Consider the following 23,315-nt stretch of genomic DNA (forward strand, 5'->3'; position numbering starts at 1 on the left):
TAGAGAGAGCAGAGTTCTCTGTCAGGCAGAGGTGAGAGAGTTATTATATACAGTGATGGAAAGATTTCCTGTATCTGTTGCCACGACAGCGAAGCTGACATAGCCTATTGGAGAAGGTGCTCCGCTGTCTGACCAGTGTGAGCTGGAGAGGGTGGAGAGGATGATCCATGATGTCCTCCTCTCCACCACAGCCTCCAGAGTGTCCTGTTTGCAGCCAATCACAGAGCCAGCCTTCCTGATCACTTTGTTGAGTCTGTTGGTGTCGCTGGCTCCATTGCTGCTTCCCAACAAACCACAGCAAAGAAAAGTACACTGGCCACCACAGACTGACAGATCTTGCTGCACACGTTGAAGGATCTCAGCTTCCTCAGGAAGTAAAGTCTGCTCATCCCCTTCTTGTAAACAGCTTCAGTGTTAGATCTCCAGTCCAGTCTGTGGTTGATGGTAACACCCAGGTACTTGTAATCCTCCACCGCCTCCACATCTCTTCCCAGAATGCACAGAGGTTGGAAAGCCGTCATCCTCTTCTTCCTGAAATCTATCACCATCTCTCTGGTCTTGCTGATGTTCAGCCGCAGGTGATTCTGTCCAGTCCACTTCACAAAGTTGTCTACCAGTGCCCTGTACTCCTCCTCCTGTCACTCACTTAGACACTGTATTATGATATGTACATAATGTATTAACTGCTTGTATTACGCTGTAACTTCTTTTAGACGTAACTGTAACTGAAAATTAATTTTCAGAAATGTCCCAAACTTTTAATTATTCAATTTGAATGTCTGTGTGTGATTTAAATATGATTTTGTGTTTCTTTCCAGTGCTTTTAATGCTGTGAGTGAAGCACTTTGAATTAGCTTGTTGTTGAACCGTGCTATATAAATAAACTTGACTTGCTACAGATATGTCTGTGATAGGTCAGTATAATATTGGCTGACTAATAAATTGGTCTGGTTTTAATAATCACTTGAGACAAGGCTTGATGGTCATATGGAAAGCATTTAATCAGCAGGATTTTAGACCCAAATCCACAGTCCAGCTGTAATTCATACACTTAATGCAAACTCAAAATATTAACACATGGGTCTACCACCATTTAAACAAAGAGCCAATCAAAAGATATTTTGTCATTTTATTCTTCAGCAACACATCTGAATTCATGCCTGACATGTCTGCCTTACAGGCTAATTTAGTGTCATCTACAGCACTGTGTTGCATCGCTGTTTGGAGTCATCATGCAGCGTCCTAGTTTTAATGTATGACTTCCTGATAGAACAGCAAACTGCATTCACTAGCTAGACTACACATGCACCTTTTGTGCAGTACATCATGCATTCTGCAGATTAACTGACCCCCGGGAGACAGAATCACCACCTCAGCTCAGGTACACAAGCTGATGTTTTAAGGGTGTTTTTAAAAAAAAAAAAAAACCCCGCAAAAGTACATTTTAAAATAACACAAAAACCATGTTGTTAAATCCACTTTTGTGCCCACCTACCAGGTCCCTCACACACAGCCTAGTGAAACATTGGGAGTGATACCCGCGGTTTATTTTACGAGCCATTCTCATTCTTCAACATCCATGCATGGTCAAGTCGAGATTTCACTCCAAAAAGTGCAGATTGTTCCTCCTTAACAATAATGTACACGTCATTTGTGGTCATGTCTGTGTGCACACTCTATTTGACATCAGTCCAGTTCCAGCAGTAGTTTGTCTCATTCATTTAGAGTACGTTGACAATGGGAACAACCTCAAGTAAATTCTTCATTGTTAGTAACAGGAAACCACACATGAACCAGTCAAAGAAAATCTATTATAACCCCCCCTTTACTGATAGAGTCCCAAAATAGTCACTGAGGCACTGTGAAGAAAGACAATCAATGTGTGAGCCTCGACGGTGGAAAGCAGGCCTTAAAGGGACCTCCAGAATTCATGAGGTGTGGGAGAAAAACGGTTTTCACTTAAGGTGCAGACAAAAGATTTGTAATAACATTTTCCAGACAGTGATCTGCATCGTTTTCCTTTGAAATATTACCACACTTCATCTGAGCCACCTGTAACGGATTCAAATGTAATGACCTCTTCAGCTTTAAAGACGACAGGCAGGAGACAAACTGCCTGCCTCATATAACATACATATGTTGAATAAAGTCATTATAGTGCATTTGGTGTGGGGTGTAATTTTGAGGAAAAGACATAGTGTGAGAAATCAGTGTTACCTGTACAGAAGTGCTACATGTAGGAAGTCTTAACTCATTGGTTGCAGCCCCTGAAACGTTCAGTTAGTTCATATTCATTAGTTTAACCTAAAGTACTGACATCTGCCATTTGTTCAGAGCGCTTTGAGGATGCTTAAAGGAGTAGGTCCACATTTTGGGAAACACTGATTTCCTTTCTTGCCTGGAGTTGATGAAAGGCTTCCTGGAGTCTCTGCTGGTTGCTTGGCAACGTCATGTTAAGCACCCTTGGAAATGGGTAAAGCAAAAGTATTCAATTAGGTCATTTCTGGTAAAAAAGAAACAAACAAAAAACTAACTTGTTACTTTAAAAGGTAGGTAACACCGACAACAGTCTTTTGTGACTTGATAAAATTGGCTTTTCACAAACTCTATCCGACCAATCACAGGAGCACAGAGCTCACACTCCATTCTGTAGAGCGTCAGCGCTGTGATTCACTCACTCTCAGGTGGATGGGCGTGAAACCAAAAAAATACGTTCAGTCAATCTGATGTCTTTAAACCACCTCCTGCTCCATGGCTCTTGTGCTTAAAGGGGAAATGACGTGGAAACAAAACCACCGAGTTGGCATATCTGTAGATAAGCTAGCGACAGAACCAGGCCGTGCTGAGAACGTAACACAGTACTGAGGTTAAAGAACAAATAAGAACAAGCTGAAACTAAAGGAGCTGGCCAAGTCAGTTCACATTCAAGGCTTCTTCTCTTCTTCATCTTCTTCTTCTGCCTCTATGTCTATATTCTCCAGCAGAGTGTGCTTCTCATCCTCCGGCATGAGAGTGACAGGGTTTAGGTGAAAAATATGCCTGTGATAAAAGAGAAAAAGAGTTTAGCTTTTTTTTGGAAGATAATCAGGTAAGGGAGGTCAGCCCTGGCTCCTCACTCATCAGCCCCATGAAACAAACTCACTTGTGTTCACAGGTTGGGAAGAACATGTCCAAGATCTTGACGATGACCGCTGATCCGACAACGCCAATTACCACCACCCACATAACCAGGAAGAAAAGAGGCAGTGACTCGGAGCTGAAGCGCCTGAGACGCTCCCTCACCTCCTCCACCCACTGACACATGGCCTGAGGAGAGGACGGACACGGAGACGTGAGCATTCACAGGATAGGAGCTACTTTGAGCCTTACTTCTAGTCATGAACTGCATTAAACATTCACTGGAGTTTCAAGTCATGTTAGCTTGAGACGTCTGTGTGGTATCTGGGAAAAAACCTTTTCGAGTAAACATACAAATTCACCTCTTAAACTAAAAAAGAGACTGGTTTCCAGTGAGTGGCTGTATTGTTAAAAATGTTCATGTCTAAGCCACCATGACATTGAGTTTTCTACTCTGCTGCGTCTGCATCCTCAATTGTGTAAACAGGAAATTCATCTATACATACAAGGGATCGACCGCTTCTGGATTTTTAGGGCCGATCAGCCTTAGCCGATGACCCATACGGACCGCTGATTTTCTTGAGCCGATATTTGGAGCTGATACTACTTCTGCTCCCTCAATTTACATCCTAAAAATTACACAGTGATAGCAAATGTTACAAGTCTCAATTATTAAAAAAACATTTATTGAACTTAAAAGGGGAATCTCCAGCAACACGGAGCTGCCTGTGGACGCCTGTCTGTAAATAATGCCGGGAAAAAACTATCTGCAAACGCAGTAGCCCGCATCGGCCGACACCGATGTACCGAGCAAAAATCAGCCAATAATATCGGCCGGCCGATGTATCGGTCTATCACTAGCAGGTATAACCAGTGCCAACTTAAAGAAGGAATATTGTATCAATGCCATAATATTTGTCTATCAATACCTGGCCAACTGTTGAACTTTTGATTCAGCTCCACAAAGAATCAGTTCAGTTTGAAAACATCAGCAGAGATCATAGAGAACACTACTGTGAGCTCTGACAAACTGAAGACAGTGTGCAACATTTAAACCCATTTGCAGTTTTACAGTTAAGCACAAGAGTATCCATACTAGCCAGCGCTAGAGGATCAATACCGGAAGCTGACAGTTTCAAGAAAGCCACATCAGTGCATCCCTGCGGATAAACGGACTTTCTCTTCCTTGTTTGTTTTAAGAGAACAGCCTGACTTCTGGACACCTGAAACAGTCATCCTCTCTTTCCTCCATAACAGTTCCCTATCACGGACAGCTTTCCTCCTGCAAACTGGACACCTCTGAGGCAGTAAATGCTAGGGATTCATATTTCCCCCACAAAACTAGACATTTTCTGTTCCTGGAGCAGAAGCACACTATCCTGGGAATCTGGAGAAATGGACTTTTGTTGTTCAAATGTACCCTCAGCTACAGAGAAAATGAATAGATGTTAGCAACATTAAATGCAACAAGGAGAAGTATATACATAAACATATGGGGCCCCCACCTGAACTCTGTAGAGTATTATTTGGTGGGAATAATAATTATTAGGGCAAAATAACACCATTTATGTTAATCAACATTAGAATAAACAAAATTCTGTATGCAGCTTGAACTTTGCTATAGCTGCAAGGAATATGAAATCTTCAGTTCATTAATGTGATCTGTCTGAGAACCGCTTAATGGAAGTGATATTTGACCATTTTTCAGTGTATTAAAACAATTGTGAGGCATCCACCTAGAATGTTAGCAGTTTTTCCAGTTTTCACCTTATTATATTTCTCAGGAAACGGTTGGATGTGGGATTTCCTAATTAAACCCTAGTCAAAGTGTATGTCATGAACTAGGTCTAGCCTAGACTTGGCTTACGGAGTAAGAGGATATCAGTTCTTTGGGCGGAGTTTCCATCTGAATCTGATCCGGCTGGCTCGGCTCTCTAACATCAAATTCATCATCGTATCTGACATCATACAGCAGGTCGGGGTCCATACGAAGCGGAGTCTCTGGGAGCTTTCCCGGGGCTGCAGTCTCCTCCTGGGTGGTCTCTGTGTGCTTCAGGGGGTACTGGCTGGTGGTCTGGGAGAACAGCTGTTCTTCGTCTGATTTAAAAAATACAGGGGCGTCAGGAACAAACACTATGCTGGACCGCTGCATTAGAATAATAATAATGAGGATCAGAGAGAGCACCATTGTTTTCATACCTTTACTAGGATTTGGTGGATCTGTGACAACCACATCGTTCTCCCTGGGGACCCTGAAGATCTCACTGTGTCCGATGGGGTAGATGTTGGTGAACTGAGCCAGCTTCTGGAAATCTGGGCTCATCAGTATTTTCACCTCACACATGTCAGGCTGCTGAACCTATACGGTACAAACCCAAACACTACTATTCAAAATCCCGTCTCAGAGGGTGTGACGGTACTTGATCCGTTCTGAAGAGATTTGAGTTTGTAGATTGTGAGGCGAACAAACAAAAAAAAGGTCTGTGGGTATATTCTCTCCAGTTCATATTTACCTCTTTTCCCTCCATCTCTATGACTTCACTGAACACCTGCAGAGCCACCACCTCCTCTGAGTCGCTGTATAGCCGGTTCTGGCTCACCATCACCCGGGTGACAGTGGACACCAAGTCCCCAGATTCAAACTCACCGCTGCCATTGATGCTGTCTACTGGGAAAATATGATTCATTGTATAAACTCATGACATGTTACATTTGAACTTTCTAGGATATGAAAACCCCAGCAGCACCAACCATGATTATGAACTAGATATCAAGTAAAGCTTTACTGTTTCTGTCATTTTCTTATCTTTGTAAATAGAATACATTTAAATTTAAAACAATTTGAAGTCCCTTTAGACTGCTTAGACCCATCATTTCTGATATTAGCTGTCACCCTCGAAAGGAAAGTTAGAGCTGTCATAGTACTACAGATATAACAGAAGAATCTAGTTTGATAAAGATACTTGGGGCCAAAAAAATAGGGAGAAATAGAACAGAAAAAAGTACTTATATAAGTACCCTGGCAAAATATGCTTAACAGAAAAAACCTATTTTAGGGATTTGAAAGTTGTTTATTAGGGATGCACAATATGGATTGTTTTCAGGTGATACCCATAACTATTTATGATCTCTGATTTAAACTGATATTCAACACAGTACCATGCTCATAGACTGTAAAACACATCTAGTGTAGGTGTGACAGGCAACGTTAATTGCAAGTCATGGTGCAAGTGCAGCGATTTATTAGCATAACAGAGCTAACGTTAACACGGTGTGTTTCTAAACCATCTGTTGGTTGAGTCGATCAAAGACCAAACCATCTTTTCACTTATAGAAACACCACCACACGAATGACAACAGTCCAGGTGGAGATGACCGAGTTAGCATGCTAATGATGCTAATCCTGACAACTAGCCTCCGAGGAGAAGTGAGGGCCAGAGGCTAGCTGTCACTCAAGAGACCACGCCCCTAATTATTCATAAACTTTAACCTCCAATAAAATAAAAACTAGCCTGGTACAAAAAACCCCCCCCCCCCCCCCCCCCTTTAGTGTTGTCATGGAGATATGACCTAAACATGCAGACTAGAATGTTCTTTTGTCCCAGGTCTTAAACAGGTTTAATGATGCTGTGAAAACAGCCTGTTTAACACGGGGGTCAATGAGAAACTGCTCTGTTATGAAACCTGCCCCTAGTGGACACTGAGAGAACTGACGTTTTTGGAGCTTCCTGATTGGATCAACCAGGAAGGAAGCTGTGGGCGGGGGCTTGGACCATTGCTGAATAGTGTATTGAGTGCCTTTGTAATTTGACACACATTTTAAGGCGATCAGAACGGCATGATATGGAGAAATGAAAGCAACCCCATTGAATTTTCACATTTAGTAACAAGAACAAACAAATTCTAGCAGGCATGTGTTTTCTTCAGGGTTATATAGTACTTTCTTCTGTTCTATTCAATTCAATTTTATTTATAGTGCCAAATCATAACAAAAGTTATCTCAGGGCACTTTACAGACTAGGTAAAGACCACACTCTGTCTATACGTTCTGTGTTATTATGGATTAGTACTTGGATGGATCGTAGTGAACCAGTGATGTGACACTCACAGAGAAGCGCTTGACAGTTGAACCTGGTGACCCCTGACAGCTCGACTGGGATGTCATTGACCAGCACCTGCTCTTCGCCCACGGATATGTTCAAATTGATCTGAAAGAACAAATGACGACGTTACGCTTGGCTGACCGGTCGACTCCCCTCTGTACACTCGTTTAGTAAGTTTAAGCTTTACTGTAACCTGCAGGTTGTTGGAACCCTGCAACTGTGTTTCCGCCAATGTCCCTGCTGTCACGTTGATCAGGATGTTCTCCTGTGGAGATCAATCATTGAAATGAAAGAAAACAGATAGACGTGCGGGTAACGACACAATCTGCCAATTAAGGTAGTAACGTTAAGCTAGCGCTATGCTAACATCAACATCATCAGGTTAGCTCAATATGTGCTGTTGCTGATATTGTACCGTATTCAGTTGCCTTAGCGACGACTCTGCGCACGTTCCCGAGGCAAAAAGAAAATATATAACACAAACTGCTAAAGCTGCCATGTTCATTCCGTGTTCACTTCTCTTGCCAACGGCAGGAAGAGAGCTAAAACAAAAACATTGAGCAAGACGGGCCGAATGCGCAGGCGCGCGGAATTTCCAAACACACTTCTCGCGAGATCAGGAACGTCAGCATGGCGGTGCTCCTTGAAACGACGCTCGGCGATGTTGTAATTGATTTGTTTACAGAAGAAAGGCCTAAAAGTAAGAACATAATGCCATTTGTGCATTAACGGCAGCTCGGGTTGGTACTGGCTGACAGATGAGTGAGCCATTGACAAGCTGAAGCACAGAATACGTGCTCGCTAGCTTAGGCGGTTAGCTTGTTTGCGTCCTATTCATCTGATCAACGTTATTTAACATAAACGGTCAGTTGACCCAGCGAAAACAGAACAGCTGGAATAAACCAATACACAGCCTTAGTATACCGTAATTTCATTAGGTTTAAAAAGATGCTGTTAGTGTTATTAGGGCTTTGACAATGTTAATGTTTGACTCTCGGTTTAACCCCTGTGCCCTTTTCTTTTGCAGCTTGCCTAAACTTTCTGAAACTATGCAAGATAAAGTACTACAACTACTGCCTCATCCACAATGTTCAGGTAAACCGGAATGCAAACTTCTGTAACAGAGCTATCAATCAATCCTGATACAGTCAGACATGGCGCAAACTCCCCTTAACCCGCCTCAGGAGGGCGATGTAGTCCCAGCCCAGATCTGAAGTGTTCAACTCCCAGCAATCAAAGCCACAGCTTCACTTTTGTAACGCTTTAATTTCACTCAGAATATCTGCTCCTGCAGGGAAAATAAGGTTAAAAATAAACTAGGCTTGAGGACCCCAGGTGCAAAAACCAACGACACCTGCAAGACAACTTGTCCTTTTATCATTGCAGCTCATGTTACCCAAACATTGATGACAGGTGAGGGTGCAGGCTGTGGCTGTTGGGCTCTCAACTGGACAAAGTGCAGTGTACGGAGGACAGATAATCTTGCTTTAGGTTCCTCTAGAGCAGGGCTGCCCAACCCTGCTCCTGGAGGGCTGCTGTCCTGCATGTTTTAGGTTTCTCTCTGCTCCAACACACCTGAATCTAATGATGTGCTCATTATCCAGCAGCTGAAGTGTGTCCCAGGTTTGAAAATCGTTGGACTCAAATGTGTTAGAGCAGAGAGAAACCTAAAACATGCATGACAGTGGCTCTCCAGGAGCAGGGTTGGGCAGCCCTGCTCTAGAGAGTTAATGTTGCAGTGCTCAGGTCCCATACATCAATATATATATATATATAATCTAAAAACACAATTGCAGTTGAAATCTCAGGAGCTGTTACGTAATAAATAAATGAAAAACAGCTTAACCACAGCAATCATGCTGTTTTACATGTAATGACAGGCAAGACTGTTACACTTGGCCTATGTGGATGCTGCACATGCCTTAGCATAAGTGTCTTTTATGTACATGTTATTTTATTTTTTATTTTTTTATTTGGGGGGGGGGGATTACTGCATGGCTTTTTTCATCACATATTACACAACCTGTTGGTTGCGGGGCTATCGTGCCTTTATTACTCCCTGTTGTCTGTGTGAAAGGCACAGAGACGTAATCAGAAATACTTTAATAATCCCTGGGGGGAAATTATTTAAATGGGGGGCCAGATCTGTTGCACATTTTGAGCTGGCAGCAGAGTAGTCACGGAGCTGCCGGCTCAGCCAGGCAGGGCTGTGCACAGTGTTAAAATTGACAGAAGCATTCAGAGGAGCCTAAGTTATTATGACTTACAGAAACACAGTGTGTAATAGGCCACCGACTTTTCCCCTCTCTTTTCTCTCCCTCTCTCACACATACCTGTGGTGCTGCAGTCCGTCTCTGTCCTCTCTTCTGACAGTTCTGCTACTATAATGTATAAAGTTGACAGTTTGTGTCGGGTTCAAAGGGTTGATCGACAGTGCAATTAACTGTGTGAATGACCAAAAGCCATTGTTACAGCTTCCTTAGTTGCGATGCTGTTGGAGAATCTGTGTAAAGCCCGTATAAGAAATCACATCACTCAGTAACCGGATGCGTGACCGCGGGCAGCACTGGACTCGCATGCACCCGCTGCAGTCCTGTGTCAGGCGCTCACCGCCCAAAATGACCAGGTTTATTATTTCCACACGTTCACAGTGCATTTAAAAATAATAGTCCAAGAATGTACTGGGAAAACATATTTTGCAGTTCACCTGTATAGCCTATATTAAGCAAAAAAATGTTGCTATATCGGGATATGAAATGACCTTTAACTTGTTATGAGGTCATAGCCCTAGTGTCTTCTGTTAATGATCAGGCTCTGGTGAAGGTATGGTAAATGTATCTGTCTAGCTTTGAAGTTGGCCACTGTTAGGACCTACACATGCTTACCATTTGTATTGTGCCCTAGCACCAATCACGGATGAAGTCCGGTTTGTTTTACCAGTGTGAGTAAAAGGGTGTCGTGTCTAGGCCGTGGCCCGGTTAAGGGAGGTGGGCTTCAGTAAAGCACGATTTGGATGTGTGAGCATGAGCACGCGCATGTATACGATCACAAGCATCGACTGCGGTCCTGAGACTATTTACACTAGAGATCAAAATTAGGGAAAAGTATTAATACTTGATTTATTCTGAAATTTTATTTTTTATTCTTCATAGTTTGATAGAATATCCGCTACAGTAATCATTGTGTCAGAAGAGAAGATTTCACCACTGTTTTCTTCTCATCTCATCTTCATCTGCTTATCCGGGGTCGGGTTACGGGGGCAGCAGCTTTAGCAGGGGACCCCAAACTTCCCTTTCCCGGGCCACATTAACCAGCTCTAACTGGGGGATCCCGAGGCGGTATAAATAATAAATAATATAATCTCTCCACCTAGTCCTGGGTCTTCCCCGAGGCCTCCTCCCAGCTGGACGTGCCTGGAACACCTCCCTAGGGAGGCGCCCAGGGGGCATCCTTACCAGATGCCCGAACCACCTAAACTGGCTCCTTTCAACGCAAAGGAGCAGTGGCTCTACTCCGAGTTCCTCACGGATGGCTGAACTTCTCACCCTATCTCTAAGGGTGACTCCAGCCCCCCTCCTGAGAAAACCTATTTCGGCCGCTTGTACCCGCGACCTCGTTGTTTCGGTCATGACCCAGCTTTCATGACCATAGGTGAGGGTAGGAACGAAGATTGACCGGTAGATCGAGAGCTTTGCCTTCCGGCTCAGCTCTCTTTTTGTCACAACGTTGCGGTAGAGCAACTGCAACACCGCCCCCGATGCTCCGATTCTCCGGCCAAACTCACGCTCCATCGTCCCCTCACTTGTGAACATGTTCCCGAGGTACTTGAACTCCTTCACTTGGGGTAAGGACTCATTCCCTACCTGGAGTAAGCAATCCACCGGTTTCCTGCTGAGAGCCATGGCCTCAGATTTAGAGGTGCTGATCCTCATCCCAGCTGTTTCACACTCTGCTGCAAACCGATCCAGTGAGTGCTGAAGGTCACTGACTGACGATACCATCAGGACCACATCATCTGCAAAAAGCAGTGACGAGATCCTCAGCCCACCGAACTTCAACCCTCTCCCCACCACGACTACGCCTCGATATCCTGTCCATGAAAAACACAAACAGGATTGGTGACAAAGCGCACCCCTGGCAGAGGCCAACCCCCAACCAGGAACAAATCTGACTTACTGCCGAGGATCCGGACACAGCTCTTGCTTTGGGTGTACAGAGATTGGATGGCCCACAGAAGTGACCCCCTCACCCCATACTCCCGCAGCACCTCCCACAGTATCTCCCAAGGGACCCCGTTATATGCCTTCTCCAGATCCACAAAACACATGTAGACTGGATGAGCATACTCCCAGGCCCCCTCCAGGATCCTTGCGAGAGTGAAGAGCTGGTCCGTTGTTCCACATCCAGGACGGAATCCACACTGTTCCTCTTCAATCTGAGGTTCGACTATAGGACGAACCCTCCTTTCCAGCACCTTGGAGTAGACTTTACTAGGGAGGCTGAGTAGTGTGATACCCCCTGTAATTGGCATACCCCTTTTTGAACAGGAGAACCACCACCCGGTCTGCCACTCCCTTGGCACTGTCCCAGACTTCCACGCAATGTTGAAGAGACGTGTCAACCAAGACAGACCCTCCAAACCCAAAGCGTTCAGCATTTCTGGACGAATCTCATCAATCCCTAGGGCTTTGCCACGGTGGAGTTGTTTGACTACCTCAGTGACTTCCGCCAGGGATATTGACAATGATTCCCCATCATCCTCCAGCTCTGCCTCTGCAAAAGAGGGCGTGTTAGTCGGATTAAGGAGATCCTCAAAGTTCCTTCCACCGCCCGATTACCTCATTGGCTGAGGTCACCAGCATCTCGTCCTTACTGTAAACAGCTTGGAGTGTTCCCTGTTTCCCCAACCTTAGTGCCGCCTGAAAGTCCTTCTCCATGACTTCTCTGAACTTCTCCCACACCCGCTGCTTTGCCTCTGACACAGCAGAGGCTGCAGACCTTCTGGCCTGTCGGTACCTTGCAACTACCTCCGGAGTCTTCTGGGATAACATATCCCGGAAGGCCACCTTCTTCAGTCGGACAGCTTCCCTGACCACCGGGGTCCACCACGGTGTTCGAGGGTTACCGCCCCTTGAGGCACCTAAGACCTTGAGGCCACAGCTCACCGCTGCAGCTTCAGCAATGGAAGCTTTGAACATTGCCCGCTCCGGTTCAATGCCCCCAACCTCCACAGGGATGCCAGAAAAGCTCCGCCGGAGTTGTGAGTCGAAGATCTCTCGGACAGGGGCCTCCTCCAGACATTCCCAGTTCACCCGCACTACTCGTTTGGGCTTACCTGGTCTGTCCAGAATCTTCCCCCATCCTCTGACCCAACTCATCACCAGATGGTGATCAGTTGACAGCTCTGCCCTGTTTTTTTCTCTAGGATTCAAAAATGAACAGGGCCATAGCTTTAAATGACTTCAGCACATCTGCACCCACAGGACATCACTAGTTTCTCACACTGCTCTGGTTTGATCTGCGTCCTTTCTGACTCAGTCTCTTCCACAGTTCACTAACTGGAGTGGGTTTATTACACTTTACTTTGTTACCAAGGATTTCCCAGAGATTCTCTATGGGACTCTCTATAAAGTCATTCAAAGCTGTGGCCTCTACACTTCCTGTTCATTTTTGAATCCTATAGAAGAAAACATTGTTTAAATTCAATTCAATTCAATTCAATTTTATTTATAGTGTCGAATCATAACAAAAGTTATCTCAGGACACTTTACAGAGTAGGTAAAGACCACACTCAATGACTTATTTATGATTTACATAGACCCAACAATTCCTCTGTAGAGTACAGTGGAGACGAAAACCTTCCCTATAACAGGCAGGAACGTCAGACAGACCCAGCTCTGTGGAGGACGGCCATCTGTCTTGACCGGTTCGGGAGGAAGAAAAGGAGAGAGAAAGAGAGAAAAGACACACAGATGGACAGAGAGAGACAGACAGACACACTTCCAGAGATGCAAGCAAAGCCTAACAGTAACTATAATATTTATAGTAATGTGAATATAACGTATATGTTAAGGCAGTTAATTCAACAGAATAGTAGAAACAAGCACAGCTAAGGTGACAGAATATGAAAATGATAATAATTATGGTGGCAAACATGATCAATGATGAGTAGTGGCAATAGCAGCTACGATACAGCTACAAATTTTATAGTTTATTAAACTAGTGATAGTATATATGAGTAACAGTGATAATAGCAGCAGGAAGCGTCATGCAGGACCACGGCAGCAAGCACCACCACGATCAGCAGAGACCTGCGAGACGACAAAGCACAAACAGCTCCGGGGAAGAAGCTGAATCAGTAACATGCATTGATGGGACATGAATGGTACAGACAGAGAGGAGAGAAGCTCAGAGTATCAGGAAAAGTAATATCCCCCGGCAGACTAGGCCTATAGCAGCATAATTAAGCAGAATAAAGTCTCATCGTAAGCCCTAGCTGTAAGCTTTATCAAAAAGGAAAGTTTTAAGTTTACTTTTAAATAAGGGGACAGTGTCTGCCTCCCGAATAACATTTGGGAGTTTGTTCCACAGGAGAGGAGCTTGGTAGCTGAAGGCTCTGCCTCCCATTCTACTTTTGGAGACTCTAGGAACGACGAGTAGCCCTGCATTCTCAGAGCGCAGAGATCTAGTTGGGTGATACGGTACTATGAGCTCTTTAAGATACGACGGAGCCTGACCAATAAGAGCTTTGTACGTAAGGAGAAGGATTTTAAATTCTATTCTAGATTTTACAGGTAGCCAGTGCAGAGAAGCTAATACAGGAGAAATATGTTCTCTTCTATTTGTTTTAGTTAGTACACGAGCTGCAGCATTTTGCACCAACTGGAGACTCTTAACAGACTTATTGGAGCAGCCTGATAATAAGGAGTTGCAATAGTCCAGCCTAGAAGTAACAAATGCATGAACAAGTTTCTCTGCATCTTTCTGAGACACAATGTTCCTAATTTTTGCAATATTACGCAGGTGAAAATATGCAGTCCTTGTTGTTAGAAAGGACAACAACAAGAGAAATCTTCTCTTCTGACACAATGGTTACTGTTCTCTTAATTTACTCTTTTTTTTTTTTACAAAAATAAAGGTTTTATAATTATTTTTAGTAGTAGTATAGCCACATCAGATATTCTATCAAATTATGAACAATAAAAAATAACTATTTCAGCATAAATCAATTATTAATTCTTTGTTCTCTAATTTTGATCTCCAGTGTATATACGACTGTTCCCTGCAATGGACATTTAAAAAGAGGTCACCGAACGGATCGCGGTGGAGTGTTTACTGCAGATTTGGTCAGATGAAAATATTCAAAAGCAGTTGGACAAGACGCACAAAAACTCTAAGGGGTGATGCCGTATAAGCAAGAAGCATTTAAACTGAGGCCCGGATCATTTCAAGTAATGTAAGTGCAAGAGGGCCTGGGCCGCAGGGGAAGAAGAAGGGGAGGAGGGGGAAGAAGGGGAGGACAACCACGCTAAAGCACGACACCTATCATCTGGACAGTGTGATTGCACTCTTAGGTTGACTCACACTGTCCGTCCGTACCGTTCCCTGTGCTTTAGGACGTCATCGCGATGCGTCGCTTTGTTTACAAATCTTTCCATAGACCTCAGAGTTTTTGTGTGTCTTGTCCGACTGTTTTTGAATATTTTCATCCGACCAAATCTGCAGTAAACACTCCACCTGTGCATCACACCAACGTGAAGCTTTCGCCGCCATTGTTTTAAATGTCCGTGCATGGTCCGTCCGAACAGGCGCACATAAAATTACGTCAGAACCGCCGTAGGCCTCGTGCTCGTGCTCGTACATGTGCGCACACTCGTGCTCGTACATGTGCAAACGTGCTTTACAAAAGCCCACCTCTCCCAAAAGGGCTGTGGTCAGCAACCGTACCACGCGAAACGCCTAGACTCACACTGGTCAAACGAACTAGACTTTACCCGTGGAACCTGTTTGGGCACGGTACCGATGGACAGTGTGAGTGCGCCCTCAGATGCTGTAACGTTGTGTTTGTCTCCTCTTCAGAGGGACTTCATTGTGCAGACTGGAGATCCCACTGGGACAGGGCGTGGTGGAGAATCTGTCTACAGGTCAGTCATCTTCATCACAGCTGTTGACTTTTTGACACCGCAAGTTGAACACTGCCACTGTGACAAATTTTCTCTCCTGTGTATGTGCGTGTGTGTTATTAGCAAACTCTATGGGGACCAGGCCCGCTTTTTTGATGCAGAGAAAGCACCTCGGATTAAACACAAGAAGAAGGGGATGGTGTCCATGGTGAACAATGGAAACGATCAGCATGGTTCTCAGGTGAATGAGATGCAAGTTGCAAGAAGAAAATTCCTTTGAATGTTTCACTTCATCAGCCAAATTAAACTAACTTTTACATAATGTTTTGTATAAATAAGCTGATTTATGAAGAAACCCCAGAATTCCATGCAGAAATCATCACGTCTACTAGAGAATGTAATGTTTTACATTTACCGAGTTTCTGTAATGGTATATTGAACCATGGACTCCCTGTCTGGTTTGGAGCATAAATGGTGTGGACAATTTGGCAGTTTATGCTCTTTGTTTAGCATAAATCATATGTTCCCTGCAGGATGTTACATGATGTGGATAATCTGTTATTCTTGCACTCAGTTCCTAATTACCACCGGTGAGAACCTGGACTACTTAAACGGAGTCCATACTGTGTTTGGGGAAGTGACAGAAGGCATGGACATCTTGGCACAAATCAATGAGACCTTTGTGGACAAGGACTTTGTCCCATTTCAGGATATCAGGTGAGCTGTGGGTGTTACAGGACACTGAGGTCACGGTTCGGTTCATACCCTGGTTTAAGAGTTATGATTCGGTGAAGCGTAAAAATAATCTCCCCGAAAAGGTAACGGGCTATAAAAGTGAAATTTAGGGCTGCAGCTATCAAATATTTTTGTAATTGAGTATTCTACCGATTATTTCATCGATTAATCGAGTAATTGGTTAAAAAAAAAAATGATTTTGCGTTATTGCTAGTGGTGGGGCACGGTTAAAAAAATAATCAAATTAATTAGAGGCTTTGTAATGAATTAATCGCGATTAATCACATATCAATATTTGACAAAAGAAGCAGCATTTTTCAATTTAAATGGATTATGATATATGACTTAATACATTATATAATAAAACAGTGCTTAATACGGTAGATTCAAGAAAAGTGGAAACCTAACATTGCAAAAATATTAAGAATAATAGCTTTGAAACAATTCAAAGTGGTGCATTAAATTCTACGTGGCATGCGTGTTCACTCAAACAGGTTTCAAAGACAAATAGATTTATTTAGAAAATGAATTAGAGAAAGATATTATCAGGAAGCGCAACTCGCTCTTTTCCAGTTTACCGTAACAAGCCACATACAAAACTCCACTGACACATTTACTCCAACAAAACTCTGATCAGGAAGGTGATGTTTTGTTTAACATGGTAATGAAAAACTAAACATAGAGGCATTCACGAGGACAGCTACACATTCTCTTCCGGTTTAAGTGTGAAATGATCCTCTTCCTTTTCCGGACTGTTGTGGTGTGCATCTGCAAAACTGGTCCGTGTGGAACAATGATCCCTGCGCTGAGCAGCCGCATAACGCCCGAGATAGGAATTAAACAAATCATCGAGGCAGAGATTTTGCCTCAAGCATTTTTAGTATGCTTCAAGTAACTCGAGTTACTCCAGGAATTGTTTCAGCCCTAGTGAAATGCATCTCTGATGCTGTAAAACTAAAAGCTACAAATAGGGTTAGTGTTTTTCCCTGGTGATCGGCACATCTGGGCTATGTTAGTTAGTGTGTGTTAGCATGTTAGACTGTCCTCATCTTATGCACAACACTCTCTGCATTGCTGTTGTAGCTGACTGGGAACCCAGAATTGGGTCTTCCAGCTCTGCCACTTCCAGTTGGACCTTGTGCTTTTGAACTTTGGTTCCACATTACGCACATTGATATACTGTACATACCACGTGTTCTGCGTGTGCTGCACCGTGACTCCCGTACCATGCCGGTTCAACACAAATACACAAACCCTTACAGCCCTAAGCTGAACCAAAACAAATGCCAGTTTAATCTATGTACGTAGTAGTATCCTATGTGTCCAAAATACATTATTTTTGAGAAAAACCTCAAAATGAAAACCAGCATAATTACTTTCTCATCTCATGCATGTAAAATCCAGTTTTACAGTAAATATGAAAGTCATTTTTCTTCAGGATAAACCACACAGTAATCCTGGAGGACCCTTTTGATGACCCTCCCGATTTGCCAGTGCCTGATCGCTCGCCTGAGCCCACCAAAGAGCAGCTGGATGTGAGTGTGACACCAACAAAAACTCAGAGTTCTAACATTTTTCCCTCAGACGAAAAATAAAAAGCCAAAACTGTGCTGACCCAAAAATAAGTTTTCAGAACAAGTGATCTATGCCCAGCAACAAACCATATCTAGACAAATAAACATGAGAAAATGTATTCAAAGAACTTGTACTACGTTAATAACTCCAGCTATTTGTGCCACGGCTGTGCAGAGTGGCCGAATCGGAGCAGATGAAGTTATCGACGATGCGGATGGAAAAGGAGCTGAGGAGTTGGAAGAGAGGTTGAAGGAGAAGGAAGCCAAGACTCAGGCTATTCTGCTGGAGATGGTGAGGAGAAGAAATCTGCTCTCAGCCTTCAACCGAAGACACTAAAGATGCAGAGTCATTTCTACACTCTTCTGTCATCCATTCCTCCAGGTGGGCGACCTCCCTGATGCAGATATGAAGCCTCCAGAGAACGTGCTGTTTGTGTGCAAACTGAACCCAGTGACCACAGATGAGGACTTGGAAATCATCTTTTCTCGCTTTGGGACCATAAAAAGGTGATGCTGATATAGTCAAAATGCTAGGAAATGGTGTCAAAATCGTATGCACGTATAAAACGTTTCTCATGTTACTCTGTTTGTCTGCAGCTGTGAGATCATCAGAGACTGGAAAAGTGGGGATTCCCTCTGCTATGCTTTTATTGAGTTTGAAAAGGTGAGCATCTTGTATGAGTAATGTACAACATCTAAGTGAACTGTATACACAAGTGCGCACACACACACACACACACACACACACACACACACACACACACACACACACACACACACAGAGTCAGAACTTGGTTAGCCTAGTTAGCATAAGAATTATGAACAGAAACGGTTAGCCTGGATCTTTCCAAAGTGAAAAGAAATCTTGGTTACATGTGTCTTGTTTGTTTGAATTGTCTATACAGATAAAATGTAAAACGATTTGGGATTTGATGTGTTTAGCACTGGAACTATAACTTGGTATCAGCCAGGCACAGTTACTGAGTTTTGTCGTCACAGGTGGCCAGGTGTGGTACCCCTTTGCCCTGTACAGGGACTTGAACCAGCACTTCATGTGGACTTTGCCTTAGTAAATAGAGTATATCTAGTGAATAATGGAAGTTAGTTGTCTGTTTATTCTTGTAATGACATGTTGATGATCATCAACACGATCATCACATGGCCGGCTGGCTTCATTATGATAGGGAAGTGAAGGTTGTATAAATCTTTATTTACCATGAACCTGGTACAGCGTCGGCTTGTTTAAAAAAAAAAAAGCTCAGTTGTGTTAAGGAGCGTTGTGCGCTTTTACAAGAAGAAGTTTGGCTCACAGCCTTGGCCTTAGCCTCTTTTATATGCACCACCTACTGTATAGTATCTGTATATGTTAAACAGTTGAACTTTAACTGCTTTGTCTAAGAAGATTGTTGTTGGGCCTGTGGGAGATCAGGGTGAAGTAAACACTTCAGTGGTGTAGTAGAACGCAGCGCAGAAAGTGATCTGTGCACGCACATCTTTACCCGGGCTTGCGGTCGGGTTGGATTCTGACTTGTGGTCCTCTGCTCCCTCTCTCTCGCTCCCATTTACATACGCGCACACGCACACGCACACGCACACGCACACGCACACACACACACACACACATACACATACACACACACACATACACACACACACACACACACACAATTCCATTCTGCAGCGGGGTGACAGCCTGTCTGTCAACACTTTGACAGCGCCTCAAATTTTTGAGGTGGAGTGTTTCCTTTCATGTACATAAGTTGACGTTGTGAATCATACGGGCCACCTTAAATCCTACTCTGTATTTGTCTTGAGGAATGGCGTGCTGCTGTATCACTGATCAGCTGATCACTGGCCATCTAAACCCATTCAGAGAGATACATCACCTCCAGATTCTCCTAAATCCCTCTGGGGCCTTTTCTTTTGTACTACCCACACCCTTGCTCGGACCATACCCATCTTCAAATTCTTCCGGCATTTTGATCTCAAGTACGCACCTGTTCAGTTTTGTGACTGTATTTTATGTAATGTGTCTCTGGTACTGTGGTTTCAGCTTGTGCACTGCAAGGATTTTCTATCACTGCAAACTGATACTGATCGGACTCAACAAAACTTATGAATGTCACCCTGGAAATTGTGATTGACATTTTATAGAATAAACGGTCTCATAAAAATAACTACTAGTTGGAAGATCATATTTTAAATCACTTTAATAATTAAATTGGGTGTTAATGATGTAAATGGCATTATTATAAAAAACCAAAACCTGACCTATATTACTTTATTATGCTTTCTGTCTCAACAGCAAGAAGACTGTGAAAAGGCCTACTTCAAAATGGACAACGTGCTCATCGATGATCGACGTATTCACGTAGACTTCAGCCAGTCAGTGTCAAAGATCAAATGGAGAGGAAAAGGTACTTTTACTGAAGCCTTTGCACTCTGCATGAAACAGGTTACCCCAGTCCAAACCCTCTGTCCTTTGCAGTGTGATTGTCCTCCTCAGCTCGGGTTAATTGTGACGTTCTGTCCCCTAGGTGGGAAGTATACTAAAGATGACTTCAAAGCCTATGAGAAGGATGTGGAGAACCGAACCAAACTGGCTCTCAAGGATCAAGTGAAGCCTAAACAAGAGTATCCTTGTGTGTTAAATGGCTGGGATTTAATTTCTCAGTTTTTACACACTGTCCTATTTAACTGTGTACTCTTAGAAAAGCCTGACCTTCGTAACTTCCTGGAGATTTCCATAACTTTTACAAAAGTTCCAAATATGACCTGTTAATTGAGGAGGAAGAAGAGGTGACGAGCCATCGACACTCAGAGAAGAAACACAAGGAGAAGAGGCACCATCATCATTCAGATGATGACGACAGCAGGAAGTCCAAAAAGCACAGGGTAACGTGAAGCCAACACAACAATACTGTAATATTTAGGGCTCAACTGATACGGGATTTTTCTAGATAACTTTAGTAAAGAATATTTCAAGATATAGTCCGTAAGATGATAGACACACAACATATGATTGTTCAAAAATGATTGATGGTGTTTACAAACTCTTTAGTGACACGTAGAAGTGCACAGGGCTCCCACGGGTCCTGCAAAACCTGGATTCAAATGACCAAATTATCCTCGAAATAATATGGAATAATGATGGTAAATGTAATTTTATTTTTGCCTCTCGCTCAGATCAGGAGCATATTTTTTTACATACATCACTGTTATGCTGCCCTGCTTTTCCAAGAAAAACTCCTGGAAAGAAATTTCTTAAAAAGACTGGGAACCCTGAGTGCACTGATGTTTCCACTGAAGTTAGTAAGAGTTTTCCGCAGGACGTACAGGTCCCCATGTCGTGCCCTTTCAGTGCTTCAATTTCTAAGCATGTGCTCTGGTAAATGTGGGCAGCAGAAGCTTATCAACTGCAAAGAGAGTGCCATTGATAGTGTGCACATACTCGCTCTACTCAAAATACAGAATTCTGATGTGTATATACTATCACTGAAAAGTGTGTGCGCTCCTGCTACATAGCTTGAACGGGTCCAGTCAGACGTCTGAGAGGACTCTACAGGGTCAGTCTGAATGGTGTTTGATGCCTTTAGGTTGTAAAAAGTCCTCTGCACAAATATATGCTGTTTAGTTTTGAGCATGGAGAACAAAACACCGCGCAATGGCTCAACCAGACTGACAAGTGAAAGAGACAAAGATCCCTCTGCACAACAGCTGAATAAGAAAATTCATTTGTCAACGAAACTGGGAACTTGGCATCAAAATGTGTGCAGATTTAAATAGCAACAGGTTTCTGTTTCTGTTTCCTGTGCACAATAATTATGGAGGATGGAAACGACCAAACAAAAATAATAATAATGTTATATATATATATTATATATATATAATATATATATATAATATATATATATATATAAAATACAATAATATTCTATTAAATGTGCCAAATGATGCACAAAATAAACTTGGCCATAATTACATACATATTTGATACATACATGAATGCATTTAAAAATGAATAAAAACATGTAAAATTCATGAAGATAAAGGGGAAGAAAGTAAGAAACTCTAATAGTACAGTAAATAAATAGGGAACTAATACAAATAAATAAATTGTATTATATTATTATATTGTAAATAAAATAACTAAAGAAGCAAATTAGAACACAAATTACAGTTTCTGACACAATTTATCTATGAATGCCCACATAAATGATCTGTTTATTGGTACATAATGTATTTATACTCTCCATATATAATGCAGCTTATAACGAGCTGGAACCAGCAGGCAGCGTGTCGCTTTAACCAACATTCCTCAAATGTGACAATAGAAATAGACGGTAAGTCCAGGGTTAGTGCTACAGGAATATCAGCTGAACATGCTTTGGACTGACAATCACTGTTTAAACCTCTTCAGTCTGACCACTGAGTCGACTGCCTGAAGAAAAACACACTTCAGTAATGATCGAAGGTCACTGATGCTTCTCTGGACTGGAAAACTAATTCATCATCCAAGTTCTAGCAGTATTCTCCCATCATGCAACACTGTTGGGACATCAGGACAATGTAGGGACACATACAATAGTTATTTTTAAAGGGTAGAAGAGCTGAAATATAACAGCCGATTCATACTTTTTTTAGCAGTAGTGTGTATAGTATACTGATAATCAAGTACACTTGCCGGTTTTTCCCTTCAGCAGTCTTTACTGTCTCTCATCTTCTCTCACATTTGCAGGACAGCGAGGATAGCCGGCGAGACAGAAAGATGGGGCGTCAGCGCTCACATTCCCGCTCACGTTCCCGCTCCAGAGACAGGGACCACAAACACAGCAAGTCCCAGCTCAAACATGGGAAAGAGGGCCGTGAGAAAGGCCACAGACACAAGGACCAGGGCCGCAGCAGCTCCTCCAAGAAGTCAAGTGACAAAGAGAGGAGTAGGTACAGGTGAGGGAGTTCTCTGTGACAGGAGAGTGGAGCCACAGAGGGCTCAACTGTACTCAGCATGAATTCTATGACATCTAAATATTCACAAGCCATCTGAACTACTGGCTTCAGGATGATGAGGTCACATTGTCTTGAAGAACAAAAACTGTTTGAGAAATGTTTTTTGTATCTACTGTATATTAAAAAATCCCCCAAATGGGACTGTCTTTTGATTTTCATCAATCATTTATTTTAGTGTTGGAAAGTAACTAAGAACATTTACATAAAGCTGCAGTCTGCAAGTCTGGCAGATCAAGTTGACTCAGTCAAATTTGGAATGTTTCCAACTCTCACGCTTGTTCTATCGAGTGTCGGCTTCAGTGAATAGGATCAAACAAATGTTGCTGACTGCGACTTTAATTGGAGTATACTGGAGTATTTCTGTTGTGCTATGTTATATGCATATACCACTACAGTTCAGAGGGAACTATTGTACTTTTGCTGCACTACATAGATCTGATAACTTAAGTTACTTTGCAGATGTGGATTATTAATACTAAATATCAACAACTAAAGTGATATATAGATAAAGCTACCCAGCTGTAAATAAAGTAATTAAAACCAGCCTGCCTTTACCAACCTCAGCATTGAAGTCATCATACATCAATTTAATTAATCAGTGTAGCCCAGTAATACATTATATGATTACCAGATGTGATGACGGGGCAGAGACGCCA

The 23,315-nt window shown here is 42.9% G+C and overlaps 2 protein-coding genes across 3 annotated transcripts; one reads left to right on the forward strand and one right to left on the reverse strand.

The window, feature by feature from the left end:
• Positions 1 to 989: 989 nt before the first annotated feature.
• ginm1 (glycoprotein integral membrane 1) lies at positions 990 to 7,766 on the reverse strand. Of its 2 annotated transcripts, none has more exons than XM_083933977.1 (8): positions 7,636 to 7,766; positions 7,414 to 7,485; positions 7,226 to 7,325; positions 5,631 to 5,782; positions 5,317 to 5,476; positions 4,985 to 5,214; positions 3,143 to 3,306; positions 990 to 3,039 (listed from the first exon to the last, which is right to left on the reverse strand). In XM_083933977.1, exons 1-8 carry the CDS (start codon positions 7,723 to 7,725, stop codon positions 2,925 to 2,927), a joined length of 1,083 nt encoding a protein of 360 aa, XP_083790103.1. In that variant the 5' UTR covers positions 7,726 to 7,766; the 3' UTR covers positions 990 to 2,924. The 2 variants fall into 2 exon arrangements, with proteins under 2 accessions (XP_083790103.1, XP_083790102.1); XM_083933976.1 differs by having other exon boundaries at positions 5,631 to 5,785.
• A 66-nt stretch (positions 7,767 to 7,832) lies between these two features.
• On the forward strand, positions 7,833 to 23,008 carry ppil4 (peptidylprolyl isomerase (cyclophilin)-like 4). The gene is made up of 13 exons (XM_083934253.1): positions 7,833 to 7,920; positions 8,248 to 8,315; positions 15,300 to 15,364; positions 15,467 to 15,584; positions 15,918 to 16,060; positions 17,517 to 17,613; positions 17,828 to 17,944; positions 18,035 to 18,159; positions 18,250 to 18,316; positions 19,958 to 20,069; positions 20,190 to 20,286; positions 20,415 to 20,547; positions 22,391 to 23,008. Exons 1-13 carry the CDS (start codon positions 7,851 to 7,853, stop codon positions 22,601 to 22,603), a joined length of 1,425 nt encoding a protein of 474 aa, XP_083790379.1. The 5' UTR covers positions 7,833 to 7,850; the 3' UTR covers positions 22,604 to 23,008.
• The last annotated feature ends 307 nt before the right edge of the window (positions 23,009 to 23,315 follow it).

The sequence above is a fragment of the Echiichthys vipera genome, assembly GCF_963691815.1.
Source record: "Echiichthys vipera genome assembly, chromosome: 19".
In the NCBI taxonomy this organism is placed as follows: Eukaryota; Metazoa; Chordata; class Actinopteri; order Perciformes; family Trachinidae; genus Echiichthys; species Echiichthys vipera.

What these genes read in the sequence shown, in the direction of transcription:
- ginm1 (XM_083933976.1), bottom strand. Translation starts at nt 7,725, where the DNA reads ATGAACATGGCAGCTTTAGCAGTTTGTGTTATATATTTTCTTTTTGCC. An exon ending in CGCTAAGGCAACTGAATACG is followed by an intron (nt 7,486 to 7,635) that starts GTACAATATCAG and finishes TGATCTCCACAG; the next exon opens with GAGAACATCCTGATCAACGT. An exon ending in AGGGTTCCAACAACCTGCAG is followed by an intron (nt 7,326 to 7,413) that starts GTTACAGTAAAG and finishes TTGTTCTTTCAG; the next exon opens with ATCAATTTGAACATATCCGT.
- ppil4 (XM_083934253.1), top strand. Translation starts at nt 7,851, where the DNA reads ATGGCGGTGCTCCTTGAAACGACGCTCGGCGATGTTGTAATTGATTTG. An exon ending in TACAGAAGAAAGGCCTAAAA is followed by an intron (nt 7,921 to 8,247) that starts GTAAGAACATAA and finishes TTTCTTTTGCAG; the next exon opens with CTTGCCTAAACTTTCTGAAA. An exon ending in GCCTCATCCACAATGTTCAG is followed by an intron (nt 8,316 to 15,299) that starts GTAAACCGGAAT and finishes TCTCCTCTTCAG; the next exon opens with AGGGACTTCATTGTGCAGAC.